Source organism: Rutilus rutilus (genome assembly GCF_951802725.1).
Source record: "Rutilus rutilus genome assembly, chromosome: 8".
NCBI lineage: Eukaryota > Metazoa > Chordata > Actinopteri > Cypriniformes > Leuciscidae > Rutilus > Rutilus rutilus.
This window is the reverse complement of record NC_140222.1, coordinates 42,881,790-42,899,045: the sequence shown is the minus strand read 5'-3', so window position 1 is coordinate 42,899,045 and position 17,256 is coordinate 42,881,790. Positions and strand designations below refer to the sequence as shown.

At 42.2% G+C, this 17,256-nt stretch overlaps 1 protein-coding gene across 2 annotated transcripts in view; it reads left to right on the top strand.

Moving 5' to 3' along the window:
- Positions 1–17,256, top strand: part of wwtr1 (WW domain containing transcription regulator 1) — a 51,945-nt gene that overhangs the window by 28,793 nt on the left and 5,896 nt on the right. For both annotated transcript variants that reach the window (XM_084416580.1, XM_084416581.1), the window contains exons 2-3: positions 5,411–5,550; positions 16,662–16,900. In XM_084416580.1, the coding sequence (XP_084272706.1) occupies positions 5,411–5,550; positions 16,662–16,900 (379 nt within the window). The remainder of the gene's footprint in view (positions 1–5,410; positions 5,551–16,661; positions 16,901–17,256) is intronic.

Genomic DNA, 17,256 nt, shown 5'->3' with positions numbered 1-17,256 from the left:
CGAAAACTGTGCCATTGACCAATTGTAAATACATTTGTTTGCTTGAACAATAAGCTGTTAAACAGCTGTTCCACTGCACATATTAGCTTTAGCATGTGGGAAGACGGGCCTCAAATGTACGGGGCCCAACCCACAGGTGCAGGACAGCTGCCCCAGCCAGACCCCGAGGGCCCGTTCCCTCTCTCTCCTCCAGACCCAGAGGGCCCGTTCCTTCTCTCTCCTCCAGACCCCTCAGACCCCCGAGGGCCCGTTCCCTCTCTCTCCTCCAGACCCCTCAGACCCCCGAGGGCCCGTTCCTTCTCTCTCCCTCAGACGCAGAGGGCCCGTTCCTTCTCTCTCCTCCAGACCCAGAGGGCCCGTTCCTTCTCTCTCCCTCAGACCCCGAGGGCCCGTTCCCTCTCTCTCCTCCAGACCCAGAGGGCCCGTTCCTTCTCTCTCCTCCAGACCCCTGAGGGCCCGTTCCCTCTCTCTCCTCCAGACCCCTCAGACCCCCGAGGGCCCGTTCCTTCTCTCTCCTCCAGACCCAGAGGGCCCGTTCCTTCTCTCTCCCTCAGACCCCGAGGGCCCGTTCCTTCTCTCTCCTTCAGACCCCTCAGACCCCCGAGGGCCCGTTCCTTCTCTCTCCTCCAGACCCCTCAGACCCCCGAGGGCCCGTTCCCTCTCTCTCCTCCAGACCCCTCAGACCCCCGAGGGCCCGTTCCTTCTCTCTCCTCCAGACCCAGAGGGCCCGTTCCTTCTCTCTCCTCCAGACCCAGAGGGCCCGTTCCTTCTCTCTCCTCCAGACCCAGAGGGCCCGTTCCTTCTCTCTCCTTCAGACCCCTCAGACCCCCGAGGGCACGTTCCTTCTCTCTCCTCCAGACCCCTCAGACCCCCGAGGGCCCGTTCCCTCTCTCTCCTCCAGACCCCTCAGACCCCCGAGGGCCCGTTCCTTCTCTCTCCTCCAGACCCAGAGGGCCCGTTCCTTCTCTCTCCCTCAGACCCCGAGGGCCCGTTCCTTCTCTCTCCTCCAGACCCAGAGGGCCCGGTCCTTCTCTCTCCTCCAGACCCCGAGGGCCCGTTCCTTCTCTCTCCTCCAGACCCCTCAGACCCCCGAGGGCCCGTTCCCTCTCTCTCCTCCAGACCCCTCAGACCCCCGAGGGCCCGTTCCTTCTCTCTCCTCCAGACCCAGAGGGCCCGTTCCTTCTCTCTCCTCCAGACCCCGAGGGCCCGTTCCTTCTCTCTCCCTCAGACCCCGAGGGCCCGTTCCTTCTCTCTCCCTCAGACCCCTCAGACCTTCATAAATCTGAAACAACTAGCCTCCTATCTCTGCTAATCTACACCACTGTTGATGTGTTTCATGCATTAAGTGTCTTAAACCACAACTGATAGTCAGGTTTAAAAAAAACACGATTTTACATATTATGTTAAAATATTTATATTCTGGGGAAATTTAACATTTGAAAAAAATACAAACAGCTTATTAAAGAGACACAATAATAGTTAACTAGAATGATTTTTAAGGACAAAACTTTGAACTTTAGCACCCTAACCCTCCCCTTTAAAGAATCATCCTCATCATTTATAATCTTAAACACTCAAAGCACAAGGCGAGAGGTCAGGGGTCAGAGCATGGACACATGTCTTCCTGTTCTGCCACTGCGAGGCCTGAGATCAGCAGGAAGTGGATAATCTTCCCAGCGGAGCGTGAATAGTTCCAGTGAGTCACTCTCTGATTGAGGCTTTGTTTATTTTGTGACTCATTTGGCCACAAACTGCCATGTTTGGTCCAGTTTACAAGTGTACAAACAAGCAGGTGGAGTTGATGAGGCATATATTTTAGATTAAAGCTTTTTTTTTTTTTTTTTTTTGATCAGTAAAGAATGTAACCAACCGAGGCATACGTGTGTCTTCATGTCACCGGCGTGAACATGTAGACCTGTTGCAGCCCTCGAGTCATGAATGCTGCAATTGCAGTGAGAATCTATAGCTCTTTTAGGCCCAGATTATTATATTGATTGCTTGGTCATATTTAAGGTATAAGTGTGATTGTTGACCATGCATATTTTCTGTACTATTTTAATCAATTAAGTTTGTCAAAAATACTATGACAGTTGTTGCATGAAGAAACATTTTCAGCATGTCTGGTCACATTATTGCTCAGCAAAGTTTTGTGGCCGGAATCCAGTCAGAGTTTCACATGAGGCCGGAAACAATTCCCAACGCTGATTTTGTTCGTGTTCAAGTTGGACATGCAAATTCATGTTGACCAACAGAACGCAACTCGGTGTGAAAGTGACTTCTGTGTGAGCACATCACTACACTACTGACAATGGAAAATTGTCCTTTTTTTGCCACTAAATGTGGCCGCACCTTAAGAACCATGAAATAACTTCATAATTTTTCACATTGCAATAATAAAAATAATAAAAAATAAATAAATAAATGCGTGACTAAGAACTTCCCAGGATGAATTAAGGGCAGAATTGATGTTGGGTTGCATTTAAAATGTAAAATGCAATGGACGTGATATGACTCCACGCTCATATTCAGTGTATAACAAATAAATAACAAAGTGTGTAACTTCGCAATCTTCCATAGCTCACATCATCTGAATTCCAGCAAACTTGAATTTTCACACAGGGCAGAATGCGAAACCGTTTCACATGAGATTTGAACGAAACTGTGTGACCACCGCTTTAGCTTTGCAGGGGATCAACTCTCAGTAAAAAAGTCAACTGGTAACCAAATTTTGGAGCATAACTAATGCCGTACAAGACTTGGGGCCGGTTTCACAAAGATAGACTTTGACTATGGCTTAGATATAGCAGATAGTCAGACTTCAGATAGACATCTAAATCAGACCGTTGCACAAAGCACTGAAGACTCTTGACTATCTTAAGTAGGACTACACTGCAATGCATTCTGGGTAAAATAAGACACTTTTCAAAACAAAAAACATGGCGGATCGAGTAAGCGCATTCAACCGCTCAGTGCAGTTTACCCCAGCGGAGAATATGTGTTTGTTGGAGGAGTATAACAGTTACAAGGACATTTTACTTGGGGAATTTAGCGGAGAATGTAGTAACAAGAAGAAATGTTTACATTATGAGCCATTTTCCCTTTTCTTTTGGCTGTTTGTAATGTAACTGATTGTTACTGCTGGTTGCCAAGGTAACAGAGTCTTAGACCTGAGTTAGCCTGGGGGTAAGGGGTCTAATTTTTTATTTGGTCTAAATTAAGTCAGTCTTTATTTTTGTGAAACAGTCTAACTTGCTTTAGCCTAGTCTATGAGCACATTATAGACTTGTCTAACACTATAGACCGGTCTAAAGTAGCTCTGTGAAACCGGCCCTTGAATTTCCTTCATCTTTTACCGTGTCCTGCAGATCTACATTCCTGCAGAGCTCATTTCCGATTCTGTTGAAACACTCCTGAACCAGCTCAGCGAGGTTGAAACTGTCAGTCAAGGTTGAGATCAGATCTCCTGGAGCAGGTTTGAGCACCCCTGAACTAGACAATAAAGCCCACCCGATAATTGAAAGAAATGCTAAACTGGTTTGCTGACTGAGGGACACTGGGATTGTCATTGAGCCACCGCCTGGCTGGCGCTCGTGGCCTTGCATGAAAAAATGCAGAGGAGCCAGAATTTCACGAAGCTGCAGTTTTGACAGGTTCACTGAGGGTGGAGGAGTGGCTGAGGAAGCACACCTGCTCCTCGAATCACGCATCGCAGCGTTTGTTCACGCTGGACGTTCAGAGGCGTGTGGTTACAACTGCAGGTCGGACAGCTGAGTCGAGTCCAGCCATGGCTCGAGTTGAACGATTTAAGGCAGATTCTTGCATCTTTAGCACAAGAGTCAGAATAACATCAGACCACCAGAGAGAAACACGTGTGCATCTGGCTTTGTGGAGTAACTGACTTAAAGCAGCAACATATGTAGTTTTCTTGATTTGTATTTAGTTTAAATTTGTCTGTTCAAAATGCTGTCACCCAAATGTACATCATCTAATATTGTTTGACATCCAAAATTTAGCATTCTCTTGCAAATGTTTTTGCGTTCCCTCAGGGAATTTTGCGCTCACTCACTACACTTTTGCCTTTGCTTGCAAAACTTTTGCGTTCCCCCAAGCAAGTTAACACATGCAAGTTCGCAAAGCCTTTGCATTCACCCAAGGGACTTTGTGTTTGCTCGCAAAGAACTCACTGTTATGCATTACTATTTTACGTTTTGGTGAATCCTTATGGATGAGCGATCTCATTTGTATGATCTGCACTTGCCTCTCTGAAGGTTAGGTGTAGGGGTTGACCTTCATGCTTAGTGTTTTGTTTTTGTGGTTGTTTTTTTTTTCTCCTGTTTTTGTACAGAAAATCCAACTTTTGGATTTTGGATCAATATTGTAAGAATCCAAACAGTGTAAGAAACATACATCTCATGAGTTCGGGTTGCCTTCAGAACATATTTGAATCTAGCATTGTCTCAGGGTTAGCACAGGCAAGCATCATTCGCCAAAATCTAGCCGCTTTTGTAATATTGTAGGTTAGGCACCATTTTGTGAGCTCCCATCTCATTTTTTACCCCATAACCATGTCCCTTTAGTCGCTCTGGCAAGCTTCCCCAACACTAGGCGCGTTTCCATTACAGATTTGCGCAAAACTTTTGCGATTATTATTATTATTTTTTCTAAATGTCGACAAAAAACTATTGCGAAATGACGGCGTTTCCATTAACTGATGCTACGCGACTAACACTAAATTTTTTCCTCTCGCGATAAGTAAAATCAATCCAAACACCATGGCAACGAACGTTGGTAGGTTTCTGTACTATATCACAGCCACTGCACTGGCCATTATTATTAATTGAAGGAGATGTATGTGTGTTTTCCAAGCATTAATGGTGAGGAAAGACCCTTATTATACTTGTGAGCGGCACATATGAGGTGTTTCTGGGTGTTTCTCCCTCAGATCTGCTTCGAGGTCTTGATTGTGGCATTTATTTGAGGTTTAGAATCCATTATTCCTGTAATTCTTTTGTCTTTTATGAGTTTAATAAAGAACTCTGTCTCGTATTCTGTCCCAAACACACCGCGTCATCTACGTCAGGTGACCTGTAAATGCGCAAAAACTGTTTCCATTGCATTTTTGCGAAATATTTCTTTTTCGAATTGCCTGAAAAACCTCCTCACGCGAGCGTAAAAACTTTTTTGCGATTTAAATGGGAGTTTTTTGCGAAATTGACGTGTTTCCATCGGGCGTATTTTCAATTCGCAATTTCAAGAAAGTTGGGTTCCTTCTAAATGGGTTTTGGAGTAGATCGAAGGATCAGGAAAAGTGTTCCCAGAGTAGTTCTGATTTGCTTGACCTTCCGAACACTGTGAATGCCCCTCTGCAGAAGTGTGTTTAACGTGAACATTTGCTGTTTCTCTTGTGCAGCCACATTGAGAAGATCACCACATGGCACGACCCCAGGAAGAACCTGACCCCCTCGGTGACCCAGATGGGTCTGCACAATCAAGCCTCCACTAACGCCAACATACAGCAGCGCTCCATGGCCCTCTCTCAACCCAACCTCGGTGAGTGTGAACCCATCCCCATTACTCATGAAAACACACACGTTCTCTTGAGCCGTTTCAATCAGCTGGGCAAGGTGTTCTCCCCAACGCTCGATGGCCCATGACATTCACACACACACCTTGATATCACAGCTCTGATGTGCGAGCATATATTTCTTCTTTTTGATTTTAGAGGTGTGTGCTAAGGCAAGCATCTCCATTATTACGCTCATATTAGGGTTAGAGATTTAAACAGCTCCGAGTCTTAAAGGGTTTGCTCTCCCTAAGTGAATTCTGTCATCATTTACTCACTCTCATGTTGTCCCAAACCCATAAGACCATAAGATAATCTAATCTAACTTTAGAGGTTGCTTTCTGTCCCTCCATTGAAAGTCCAAGTAACCAAAACTTAAAAGATCATAATGGTGTTGTAAAATGAATCCATATGAATTAATCCATACATGAATAACAGCACATATTACCCATGAAACCACATAGTAACTTGCTAAAAACCATCAGAAGCTTTCCGAAATCGCATTTATAGGGCATTATTTGAGGGAACGGCCATTTGTAGTGGTGGCTGAAACCAATGTTAAGTGCACTCATTCAATCCCACAATGCACCACTAGTATCTGATGTGCACTCAGCTGCTAGGTGCTAAACCAGGGGTGTCAAACTCATCCCTCGTCATTCGCATTTACTTCAAAACTGCACAAATCTAGTCAGTTCTTTGGGCTAGGCGCCAAACGAATGAAACAAAGTGTTTCATCCAGCAATTTCTTACTTTAAGTATTTGTTTATGACGTGAACACTACTTATCATGTGTATAACAGCACACACATCAGTCTGTCTGTTGATCAGAGGTGTAGCTGCTCCGTTCGATGAAGAAAGTCTCCCAGCTGAAGATCTGAGGGATTTTAAAGCTGGCGTACTGTATATGTGAGGGGTTTTGTTTAGTGTCTGCATGTTGTTTGCTCTGACTCTGTCAGTACGCTAAATTACTTCCAAATGGGCTTTCTTTGTTTGCCTTTTTTTTTTTTTTTTTTTAAATCCTGATTTGTGATGAAATGGAAAAAAAGGTGTGCCTCTGCTTTGTTGGCAGCCGAGAAACAGATTCCAGCGAAGGGGGTGGGGGGGTGGGGGGGGATAAGAAGAACGAGACGAAAGAGTTTGGAGGGAGAAAGATTCCTTCCAGCACTTCCAGCGCATGCAAGCAGACGCCCACTATCTCAGCATATAGAGTTACAGCACACACTACAGAGTTTAGTCTGCAGTCACAGGAAGTAAAGAGAGTTAATAAAAGTTACAATACTTGACTCCCAAACAAAAACTGACCTCCCAGAAGAACACGTCCAGTGTGTGTATTGCAATAAAAAAACATCGGTGAGACCGTAGCACGCATCATGAGTGTGAGGAAGCGCTGGTGATGACATCTCACCGCACTGGATGTGAATAAAGCTGCTCAGCCTGAAATAATGAACTGTGTGTGCGTGTGTGTGTGTGTGTGTGTGTGTGTAAGCCAACCTGCTACACTCGTTCAAACGGCCGTTTTCCTCCCTGATCTTCTGTAAACTCAACCATTCATTTCTGTCTTGCACGATCTTCTGATGACTCAACCGCTCTTTTTTGTGTGTGTGTGTTTTGTTTTTTACATGGCTGTGTCATCCATTTTGGCTCACTAGAACAAGTCCAGAGGGCTCACAATAGAAAGCCGTGACTCAGTCCTGGCCCCTACAATCCCACAATGCCTTGTTCTTCCTCTATCCCTGGCTTTTTTTTTTTTTCAGTCTCTGGGAACTTGAGGGGCAACAGATTTCCTCTATTCTTAGTTTAGACCAGCTCGAGCCTTCACCTGTTGTGTGTGTTCACCACGGGCCCCCCCTCAAAATGTAGGGATTATGGGTAATTGACAGTTGACACTGTAATGCAGGGCCTAAGGTCCTGTTTCTCCCAGTCTTTTCCACTCTTATTAGAACTCTATAGTTTGTTCCGTATCTTTTTCTCCTGGCAGTTGATAACAATGGACATATTGCATCACACTCGGTTTTACAAGCAGCTGTTCTGCTTTTTTAGCTCTTAAGCTGAAATTAAGCCCAGTGTGAATGTGTGGTTTGGGTCAATGATATTTAAACGTACATAAAAAAAAAAAGCAGTTCATTCATTCAGTGAATATACATCTTAAACGATGAGGATGTTTTTAAATTTGATACATAGAGATGTCTCTGTTTATCTGACTTTTTTATGACAAAGCAAGGATAGGTCAGGTTGTAAAATGTACCACCAAAAGTTAATGACACTGATTAATTAATAATTTAAAAAACTTGCCTTGAAAAATATTTTTGAGTAAATGTTTTGCTTGGTTACACCTCATGACATTATTGAAAAACTTAGTACATTTAAACTTTTCTTGAAAATTGTAGCTATAATTTGTATTTTTATTCATTTGGATTTGATTGGATCTTGAAAAGTGGTCTGTATTATATTTTATAATATTGGACACTGCTATTTGACCCTGGCTACATCAACAGAAAAACCAATTCGTTTTAGGGCCAACACAACACAAGTCATTACATTTTGATGCACACAACAGTTCGGCGCTGGGGGCAGTTCCCCTTAAAAGGACCATTTTGTACTTTTTTACCCATAAAAGGTGTTTATTTTTGTATTATGTACCCTTAAGGTGTATGTCCCTTTTAAGGGTAAATATGGTACAAGTATGTTCCTTTAAGGGTCCTGCGCCAGTGACGAGCTGTTTTGCCCGTGGCGTAAACGAAGCGCTACTCTTCTGTGGGCATCGCTCTGGAGTGGGTCAGGCTGCCGGCTGATCTCTAGCTGTTGTGCTGTTGCCGAACAGGACAGTTGCCCGAGGCTTGGGAGCAGGCCGTCACCCCTCAGGGAGAAACATACTTCATTGACCACAAAACCCAGAGCACCTCATGGCTGGACCCGCGGGTGGGTAAGTACTCCCTTCTCGAGTTCCTGGAGTCCAATCAGCCCAGTAGCTTGATCCAATCATTTAATTCTTCCACATCCTGCCGCCCCACTCAAATCCCACAGTCTCATTCCTGATCGTCTGACCCCCGTTTCCCACACTGCCACTAATCTAAACCCACAGTATGGTGAAATGGCATGAGGGGTGTTGTTCTAGTGCTGTGACTAGCATGTGTTGTTTTGTTGACGTGAGAGTGAGAGTGTAATGATCCACAGATGATTTGCGCTACATGCTAATACTTTGTTGATTGTCATTATTATGCCTGATCAGTGATCATTTCCCTTATAAAAACTTAATGATCCTTGATGACCATTTCCAGGGACACCCTCATGCCTTTCCAAACCTTTATGACTTCCATTCTTCTGCAAAACACAATTTGACGAGTGTTTCAACTATTTTCTTAAATATAATGGAAGCCAACGGGATCCAAAACAAAAAAAATTAACCACATTGACTTTCATTGTATGGACAAAAATCAGTTTTGGAACGACATGAGCGTGAGTAAATGATCACTTTTTCAATGGTACTAAATATATTGTTTTTGCCAATGACCAACAACCGAAAGTCTGATCTAATAATGTGTGTTTTTTTTTGGTGAAAATATCTGTAAAGTTATGGCTGGCTGACTGACATGTCATGTTCCTCGAGCCTGTAAAATAAATTGCCTGCTCAATATGTCGTTTAGTTTACCCCATAAAGTTGGGGAACATTGGCATCGAGTTTCAACCTACTGTTCACTCTCAGAAAAAAAGGTACAAAAGCTGTCAGTGTGGCGGTACCTTTTCAAAAGGTACACTTTTGTACCTAAAGAGTGCATATAAGTCCCTCAAAGGTACATATTGGTACCAAACGTGTACATATTAGTACCCAAATGGTACATATTAGAACCCTTTTGAAGGGTCCCAGTGACAGCTTTTGTACCTTTTTTTCTGAGAGTGTTGTTCATAATTGTGGACATTAGTTACTGTCACAATATTAGATTTTCACTATATGATTATCGTGAGCAAAACAATTCACATTAATGATGATATTGCATATTATCTCTAAAAAAATGTACATATAAAACAATTATTTTTTATTCGATTCGATTCTGGTATACAACACCCCTAGTGGACATAGAGCTGAGACAAATATACACATGTCCTTCGGTATCTTTATGATATGGTATATAGATATTCAACATAAGAAGCAGTAGTGACACATATGGACCCATTTTATAGTCTTTAATTACTATGTAACTTTTAAATTAATAATTTGATACGATGCACTTATTGTGTAAATACATGTTTTTTACATTGTACTTTTTTACATAAACACCTACCCTTAACCCGCCCTTAAACCTTATCCTACCCACACCACCAAACCAAAGCAGAAAAAGTATAAAAATAGTAGTTAAGGACACCTAATATAAAGGAGGACTAATGTAAAGTAATGTAATTGGAGTGAGATACGGCGAACACTTTTGATTACGAGCTCTTGTTGAGACAGGACGTCCATTTAAATCTCACAGATTTTTGGGACTGGACGTTTTTTCCTTTCCCTTTTTCTTGTCGTTTTTTTGCTGACCCTGTTAGACAGCTGATGCCGTTTCTGGGAAATCAATGAAACAAGAAGTTCTTTGTGGTGTGGCTTTAGCAACTCAATCGACTCTGTCCGATCTCTCTCTCTCTCTCTCTCCTCTCGTCCACGGACCTCGTCCGCTCCGCATGTGTTTTCCATCATGGGGGTTGTTGTGACACTCAGATGTCAGGAGGCCAAAGGCTGGAAGGCAGAGTGTGTCGGACGCCTCCAGAGCCACGGTTCACATCTGGACCAGCGGCTCGCACTGGAACAGAGAGTGACCGAGAGTCGGGGACACCTGTTGGACTCAGACTCGGTCAAGGCACCTTTATTTATATAGCGCTTTACACAATGCAGATTGTTTCAAAGCAGCTTTACAGTGGTAACCTCTAGATAAATGGCATTTAAAAGTCAATCTCAAAAGTAAATGTCCGTCTTAAAATGTCATGAAATGTTTAACCTATTTTTAGGACTACATTTTCCTCCCAATTATTGGTTGAGTTTCTGCACCACAGACAACACCGAACAGAATAATCCCTTTTCATACGAATACAAAGTATTTTAACGTTGTCAAAATGTACCCAAGTAAGAAAATTCGGCTGCACTTTATTTTAAGGTGCCATAGTTACATTGTACTTACTCAAATAAGTACTGAGTAAGATTAACTAACTACATGTACTTACTATAGGGTTAGGATTTGGTTTATGGTTAGTTACTTCTAATTATGCATAATTTACTGTTAATAGTAAGTAAAATAAAGTGCCACGACATTCATATTGCATGCTAGAACTCCTCTATAACAGTTAAAAAGGTGAAGATTGACAATGTTCCTTTGGTTATAATGGCCATTCTAACCACTAGATGGCAGCAGAGGACCAATCCCTGCTTTGAGTCAGCTTAGACCCCATAAGCACCATGTCATAAAGGCCTTAAACCAGTTTGAACCCCGATAATTGCTGCTCACAGCTAGATTTTACTGTTAACACTAGGTACATGTTGTAACGTGTAACTACGTCACCTTAAAATAGTGTTACCAAATATTCTGTCAATGTCTACTCGCCCTCGTGTTGTTCCAACCCTGTAACACTTTCGAGTTTCAAGTTATTTTAATGAAACCTGAGAGATTTCTGTCCCTCCATTGAAAGTCCATTCCACCAAGACTTTCAAGCTTCAAAAAGTTAATGAAACCCATCATAAAAAGTGACCCATATGAATCGAGCGCTTTAATCCAAGTCTTCCGAAGACACACAGTCTCTCAGACTTTCAATGGAAGGACAGAAATCTCTCAGGTTTCAAAATATTGTCATTTGTGTTTTTCAGATGAACAAAAGTCTTATAGGTTTGGAACAGCGTGATGGTTAGCAATAGATTGTTTGAGCTAACCCTTTAATTGTCCTGGAAAATAATATCACAATGCAAAATATTTCTCGATGGCAGTAAAAAACACTTGACGACTTCAGTGACAGAAGTAAAGTCTGAACTAGCGAACGTCTCCTCTTCATCTTACCATATAAGGCCGTCTTTGCTTCACCTCAACTGTGCTCGATTGCCAAATCCTCCACCCCATCCATAGAAATTACCTTTTGAAGATCTTTTCCTTGTAAATAAATGTTCGTATATCTTTTAAATAAAGCAAAGCGTCCTCAGCTCCTGCGTAGTTACGATTGTGCCGTTTATTAAGAGTTTTTTGTACACTTCTGTGTTTGTGTACATGATGCAGATTTGTTCTCTTGACATTTTGACCTGGTTTATCATTTTCCACACACACTTGTATGGTTGACGTGATGTCTTCCTGTTCGCTGGACAATCGATGGCCTGAAAAGGTCTATAGCGAGTCTGAAGAATCACTGCATGTAGTCTAACAAGGAAATTGGTTAAGTGCCAGTTTTAAGCCGTTCTCTTGTGCATTATGTAACCCTCTCCAACAGAAATCCATTTATAGTAGAACTGTGAGACACGCAGGGTGATGTGCCTCAACTTTTTCCACCCAGTAAGTTTGATTGAGTCTTTTACACATTTTAAGAGGATGTGGGTCCTGACTCCTGTGGAGAGATATGTAGGGTTGGGGGAATTGAACAAACAGACTTCGAACATGATATTTTCAAATCAAGCCATTTGTTAATGAAAAGTGTCCTATCACTTATTCTATTACTTATTGACTCATTTTACTTTAAAGGAGGAACCTGAGCCATACCTTTAGACAAGACAATTATAGAGATGGGCTCTTTGACTTGGGCCAGCACTTTTACATTCATGCTTTTATCCATAGTGAATTACATTGCATTCATGGTACACATGTCTTGCATTCACTGGGAATCAAACCCATGACCTTGGCATTGCTAGCATGAGTACATAGTTATTACAGATACATAAAATGGAACCCAACATTTTTCTTGAGATCTTCCATTTAACAAGCAACACTTACAGTAGCACCCAACCAGGGGTGCGTTTCCCAAAACCATAGTTGCTAACTAAGTTAGCAACTTTGTTGGTTGCAATGCAGTTTCCCATTGCCAACCAACTAAGTTGCTAACAGGTTAGCAACTATGGTTTTGGGAAATGCACCCCAGACTATGTTAGCAACCACATAGCAACGCCCTGGCAACCACATAGCAACACCCTGAACGTTTTATTTCATTGCACTTAATCTAGCTCAGGTGTGTCCGATCCTGCCCATGAATGGCCAGCTTCATCTCCAGCCAGACCGAACACACACACTGGAGTCCTTGATTAGCTGGTTCAGGTGTGTTTATTCAGGTCTAGAGCTAAACTCTGCGGGACAGGAGCACGATTGGACACCCCTGATCTGACTGCGTTTGATAGTAAAGTTCATGTTCTGTGTGAACGATGAGTCAATCAAATCCTGAAACTCATTACGCTAACTCATTTTACTGAGTTATACTTAGCATTACCTGATCACATAAATAGTCTCTTTTTTTATTTGTTTGTTTGTTCTAAAACTTACTGTAAATCTCAAGAAAACACTTTATGTGCAGTCTTTGTAACTACTGTGTACTTATTAGCAGTGTTGGGGAAAGTGACTGTTAAAAGTAATGCGTTACAATATTGCGTCACCCCCTTAAAAAAAGTAACTAATTGCTTTACGTAGTTACTTTTTTCTCCTCTGTGTCTCATCTGAGCTGGACTTGCTTGCTTGTTTTTTAAATAAATAAATAAAATAACATGTAAAGGCCCTTTCACACCATAAGTGAGAAGTCTTAGGCTTGTATTAACATCTGTACAGTAGAGGGCGCCGCTCAAACACACCTTTCAGCTGTGCTGCCAGTCTGAACCAGTCTGCCAGTCTGTTGCTTATTAGTGTGGTTGAATTGGGTCATCAAAAGTCAACAGTAAAGACATTGGTTAATAAAGTAAGACTAAATGCATCAAGTATTTGTCTAATTTAAGTATTGCAGGTTTGCATAATATTCTGAGTTTGCATTTCATTGTTTGTATTCATGTAGAGGAATACCGGCATAGCTCAGGTTACTCGTACTGTTTCACGGCTCAAAACGAAACTGAAGACAAGCGCTTGTTCGAGGGAGCTCAGCCAGCTCTTGCTTCAGAGTACAAAGATATTTTTATCGCTCGTAACTTCTGGAGAGAAGAAGCACAGATAATGGACAAGAGTTAAACATGCACGCTATCAAATGGAATATGCAAAGCGTACGAGTAAACCAAAGCATACTTTGGTTTTTGGTTTGGGTTTGAAGGTTAGTACCTTGTTATAAGTACACAGTAGTCAAGTCAAGTCACCTTTATTTATACAGCGCTTTTTACAATACAGAGTGTTTCAAAGCAGCTTTACAGAGATAACAGGAAAATAATGCAACAAAGTTTGTTTCTAGAAGAAAATAGCGTCACAGTCCAGCTTAAGTAAGTTCAGTGATGGTTCATTTCGGTGTAAAAAAGTTATTAATTTAGTTAGTTCATTTATATATATATATAGCTCTGGAGAAAACCTCCATTCTCCAGTCCAGGCACCTCAGCACACTACGTTTCCCAGAATCCCTCCTGGCTCACTCTCCACAATCACCTTTCAGTTTAACCTGAAGGTTAAGGTTAACCTGCTAAGTTGGGGATATTTTGGGGATATTTAATTTGATTTTATCAATCAATAAATTCCACTAGAAACAAACCTTGTTGTATTATTTTAATTTAATACTGTGAAGCTGCTTTGATACAATCTGTATTGTGAAAAGCGCTATACAAATATACTTGACTTGACTTGACTTAACCTCACCAGTCACTTCACCATTTGTCCGGTCTTGTTGTTCCTACCAAGAACTCCTAACTACCACCTCTACCTCTGAGAGACTTCTGCCTGTCTTCAGTCATCCGTCTTCTCCAGCGATCCACTCATCTCTCATCTCAGACAGATCAGAACTGTCGTTCGCCGCTATCATCAACTCAGCGTATCCATTCTCCCAGTTACTCTCCTGTTCACGTCCATTGTTATCTGTATACCTGCCATAAACCACTTGTTTTTTGGATATTACCTGTTGTTGCATTCCTCTCTTCCATGACGCATTGAAGTTAAAGATGCCTTATATAAAGTATAAGGTAGTTTCACTTTCACGGCTACACTTTATTTTAAGATGACGTTGTTACAGTGTAATTGCACAAATAAGTACTGAGTAATATTAATCAACTACATGTACTTACTGTAGGGTTAACGTTTGGTTTAAGGTTAATTGCTTGTAATTATGAATCATTTTATGTTAACACTGTAGTAAGTGCATGTACGTCATCTTAAAATAAAGTGTGAGTGTCTTCACTTGTTGAGGTTTGCACCAAGTCTAGGCCCTCATCATCAGTCACGGTGACACGCACGTCGTTTTATTTTTATATAAGCTGCACAATACTGAGTCCGTGAGCCCGAGAGCAGAGAGACTGTGCTTTGTTTGTGCCGTATCTCACGACTCTTGCAGCCCACATCTGGCTTTTACAGGAATGTTTTCTCCATGTGAAAGTGGTTTACCCGACAGATAAACACACCACACACACAGAGATACACACACACACACATGCTCCAAACGGTCACGAGTCGCAAACACTCTTCACAGGAGCTGTGGGCTGAAGAACCCTCGCGCACTTCACAATTAAAAATAAAGACTATGATAATGAAGCTGGTTGAGTTTGAAGTAAAGCAGTGAAGGTCAGTTCTGAAACGCCGCCAGCGTCCTCGAAGCAAACACTGTGTCCGATCTGTCCGTTCCTCTGAGAACAGCAGGCGGTCTCTACACTGCAACAGAACAGCTTTTCACGATCCAGAGACGCTAAAATACAGCGTTTATAGTGAAAACGTAATTGATAAAAATCATACTGTCAAGCCTTTGCCAAGAAAACCTTTCTTTTTGAGTTCTCATCTTACTCATTTTTCTAGCATCTATAAAAGGCCCACCCTAATAATCATCTGGTACATGTAGGTTAGCCAATCACAATAGACCTCATTTACATTTCGAAATCTTAAAGAGACACCACCATTCAAAAGTTTGGGGTCAGAAAAATTTGTTGTTATTACAAATGTATACAGCAAAGATGCTTTAAATAGCCCAAAAGTGTCAGTAAAGACATTTTATAATGTTACAAAATATTTCTATTTCAAATAAATGAAATATATGTATCATGGTTTCGACAAAAATATAGAGCAGCACATCTGTTTTCAACATTGATTGTTTCTTGAGCATCAAATCATCATATTAGAGTGATTTCTGAAGGATCGCGTGAGGAATGATGCGGAAAATTAACATTTCAAAATGCAAATGCTTTGATTTTTGCCTTTTGTGACATGTATGGTCTCGTCTCGTGAGCTAAGCGCTTCGTCACACCCCTAATAAATCATAATTTCCCCAACAACAGATTTGTGGGCAGTGAAAATGCTGAGTAGCAGCTCTGGAAAACCACTAGCCCAACAGTTCATGTCAAGCCCTGGTCTTGAGAACTACTTTCTGTCTTGTTTTTGTACAGCTAACATTATAACTGGACGTATGTGACTTGCCTGTAGTCGGTGGTGACAGTGAAGACAGTTTTCTTCAGCGTTTAACTGTTTAAATTCCTCCTGCTCACTGAAGAAATGAGGAACAATGTGTCTAGACTTCAGAAAAAGTACTAAGTACTTATTATTTCACAACTATAACTAAGATTATAAAGTATCCCTCACTGAGTCAAGTCACAGATTGTATCAAAGCAGCTTTACAGAGAACAGGAAAATAATGCATAATGCAATAATGTCATAGTCCAGTTTAAGTATGGTCAGTGATGGTTCATTTCTGTTGTAAAAAAGTTATTAATTTAGTTCATTTATACATTTATATTTATAGCCGCTCTTGAGTAAACAGCGATGTCATCGTCCAGCTCAGGTTAGTTCTCATATAATGGTGTCAATGCAGGAGATATTGTTGAATATTATATGAAATGTCCTCAACTAAGCAAGACAAAGGCAAAAAAGGCTTAGTCGCTCATTGTAGACGCCTGATTCCTTGTAAACGACGATCAGCTTCGAGCTCGCCAGTGAAGAACGTTGTGCTCAGTATGCGTCAGATGCTCAGTGAAGTGTGTGTGTGTGTGTGTGTTGCAGTGCTCAGCCAGCAGGCCCATCAGCAGCACCTCCAGCAGCAGCAGGCTCAGGCCCAAGCTCAAGCCCAGGCTCAGGCTCAGGCTCAGGCTCAGGTCCAGGTCCAGGGCTCCCAGCAGCAGCAGAGCTCTCAGCCCATGATGAACATGAGCGCCCAGCAGCACCAGCAGAAGATGAGGCTCCAGCGCATCCAGATGGAGCGAGAGCGCATCCAGAGGAGACAGGAGGAGCTCCTGAGACAGGTGAGTGTCTGCTGGACTGAGGTTCACTGCAGCAAGAGCATACAGGGAGAACAGTGCTGTGTTGACCTGTGTATTCCTCTGGATGCCTCAAACCCCACCGGGTGTCACCTGAGCTCTCGGAAGGGCTGGTTTTAGTGGAACCGATTATATAAACGTGCGTGTTAAAGGCCGGGTTTCACAGACGGGGCTTAGATTAAGCCAGGGTTAGGCCTTAGATCAATTAGGGCTTTTGAAACAAAACACGTACGTGAGACAAAACAATGACACGGACATATTTTAAGATATATCATTGCAAGTTGCTTTCAGACCTCACAGCTTAAACATGCATTTAGTCTGAGACTGAAACCGGGGGGGCA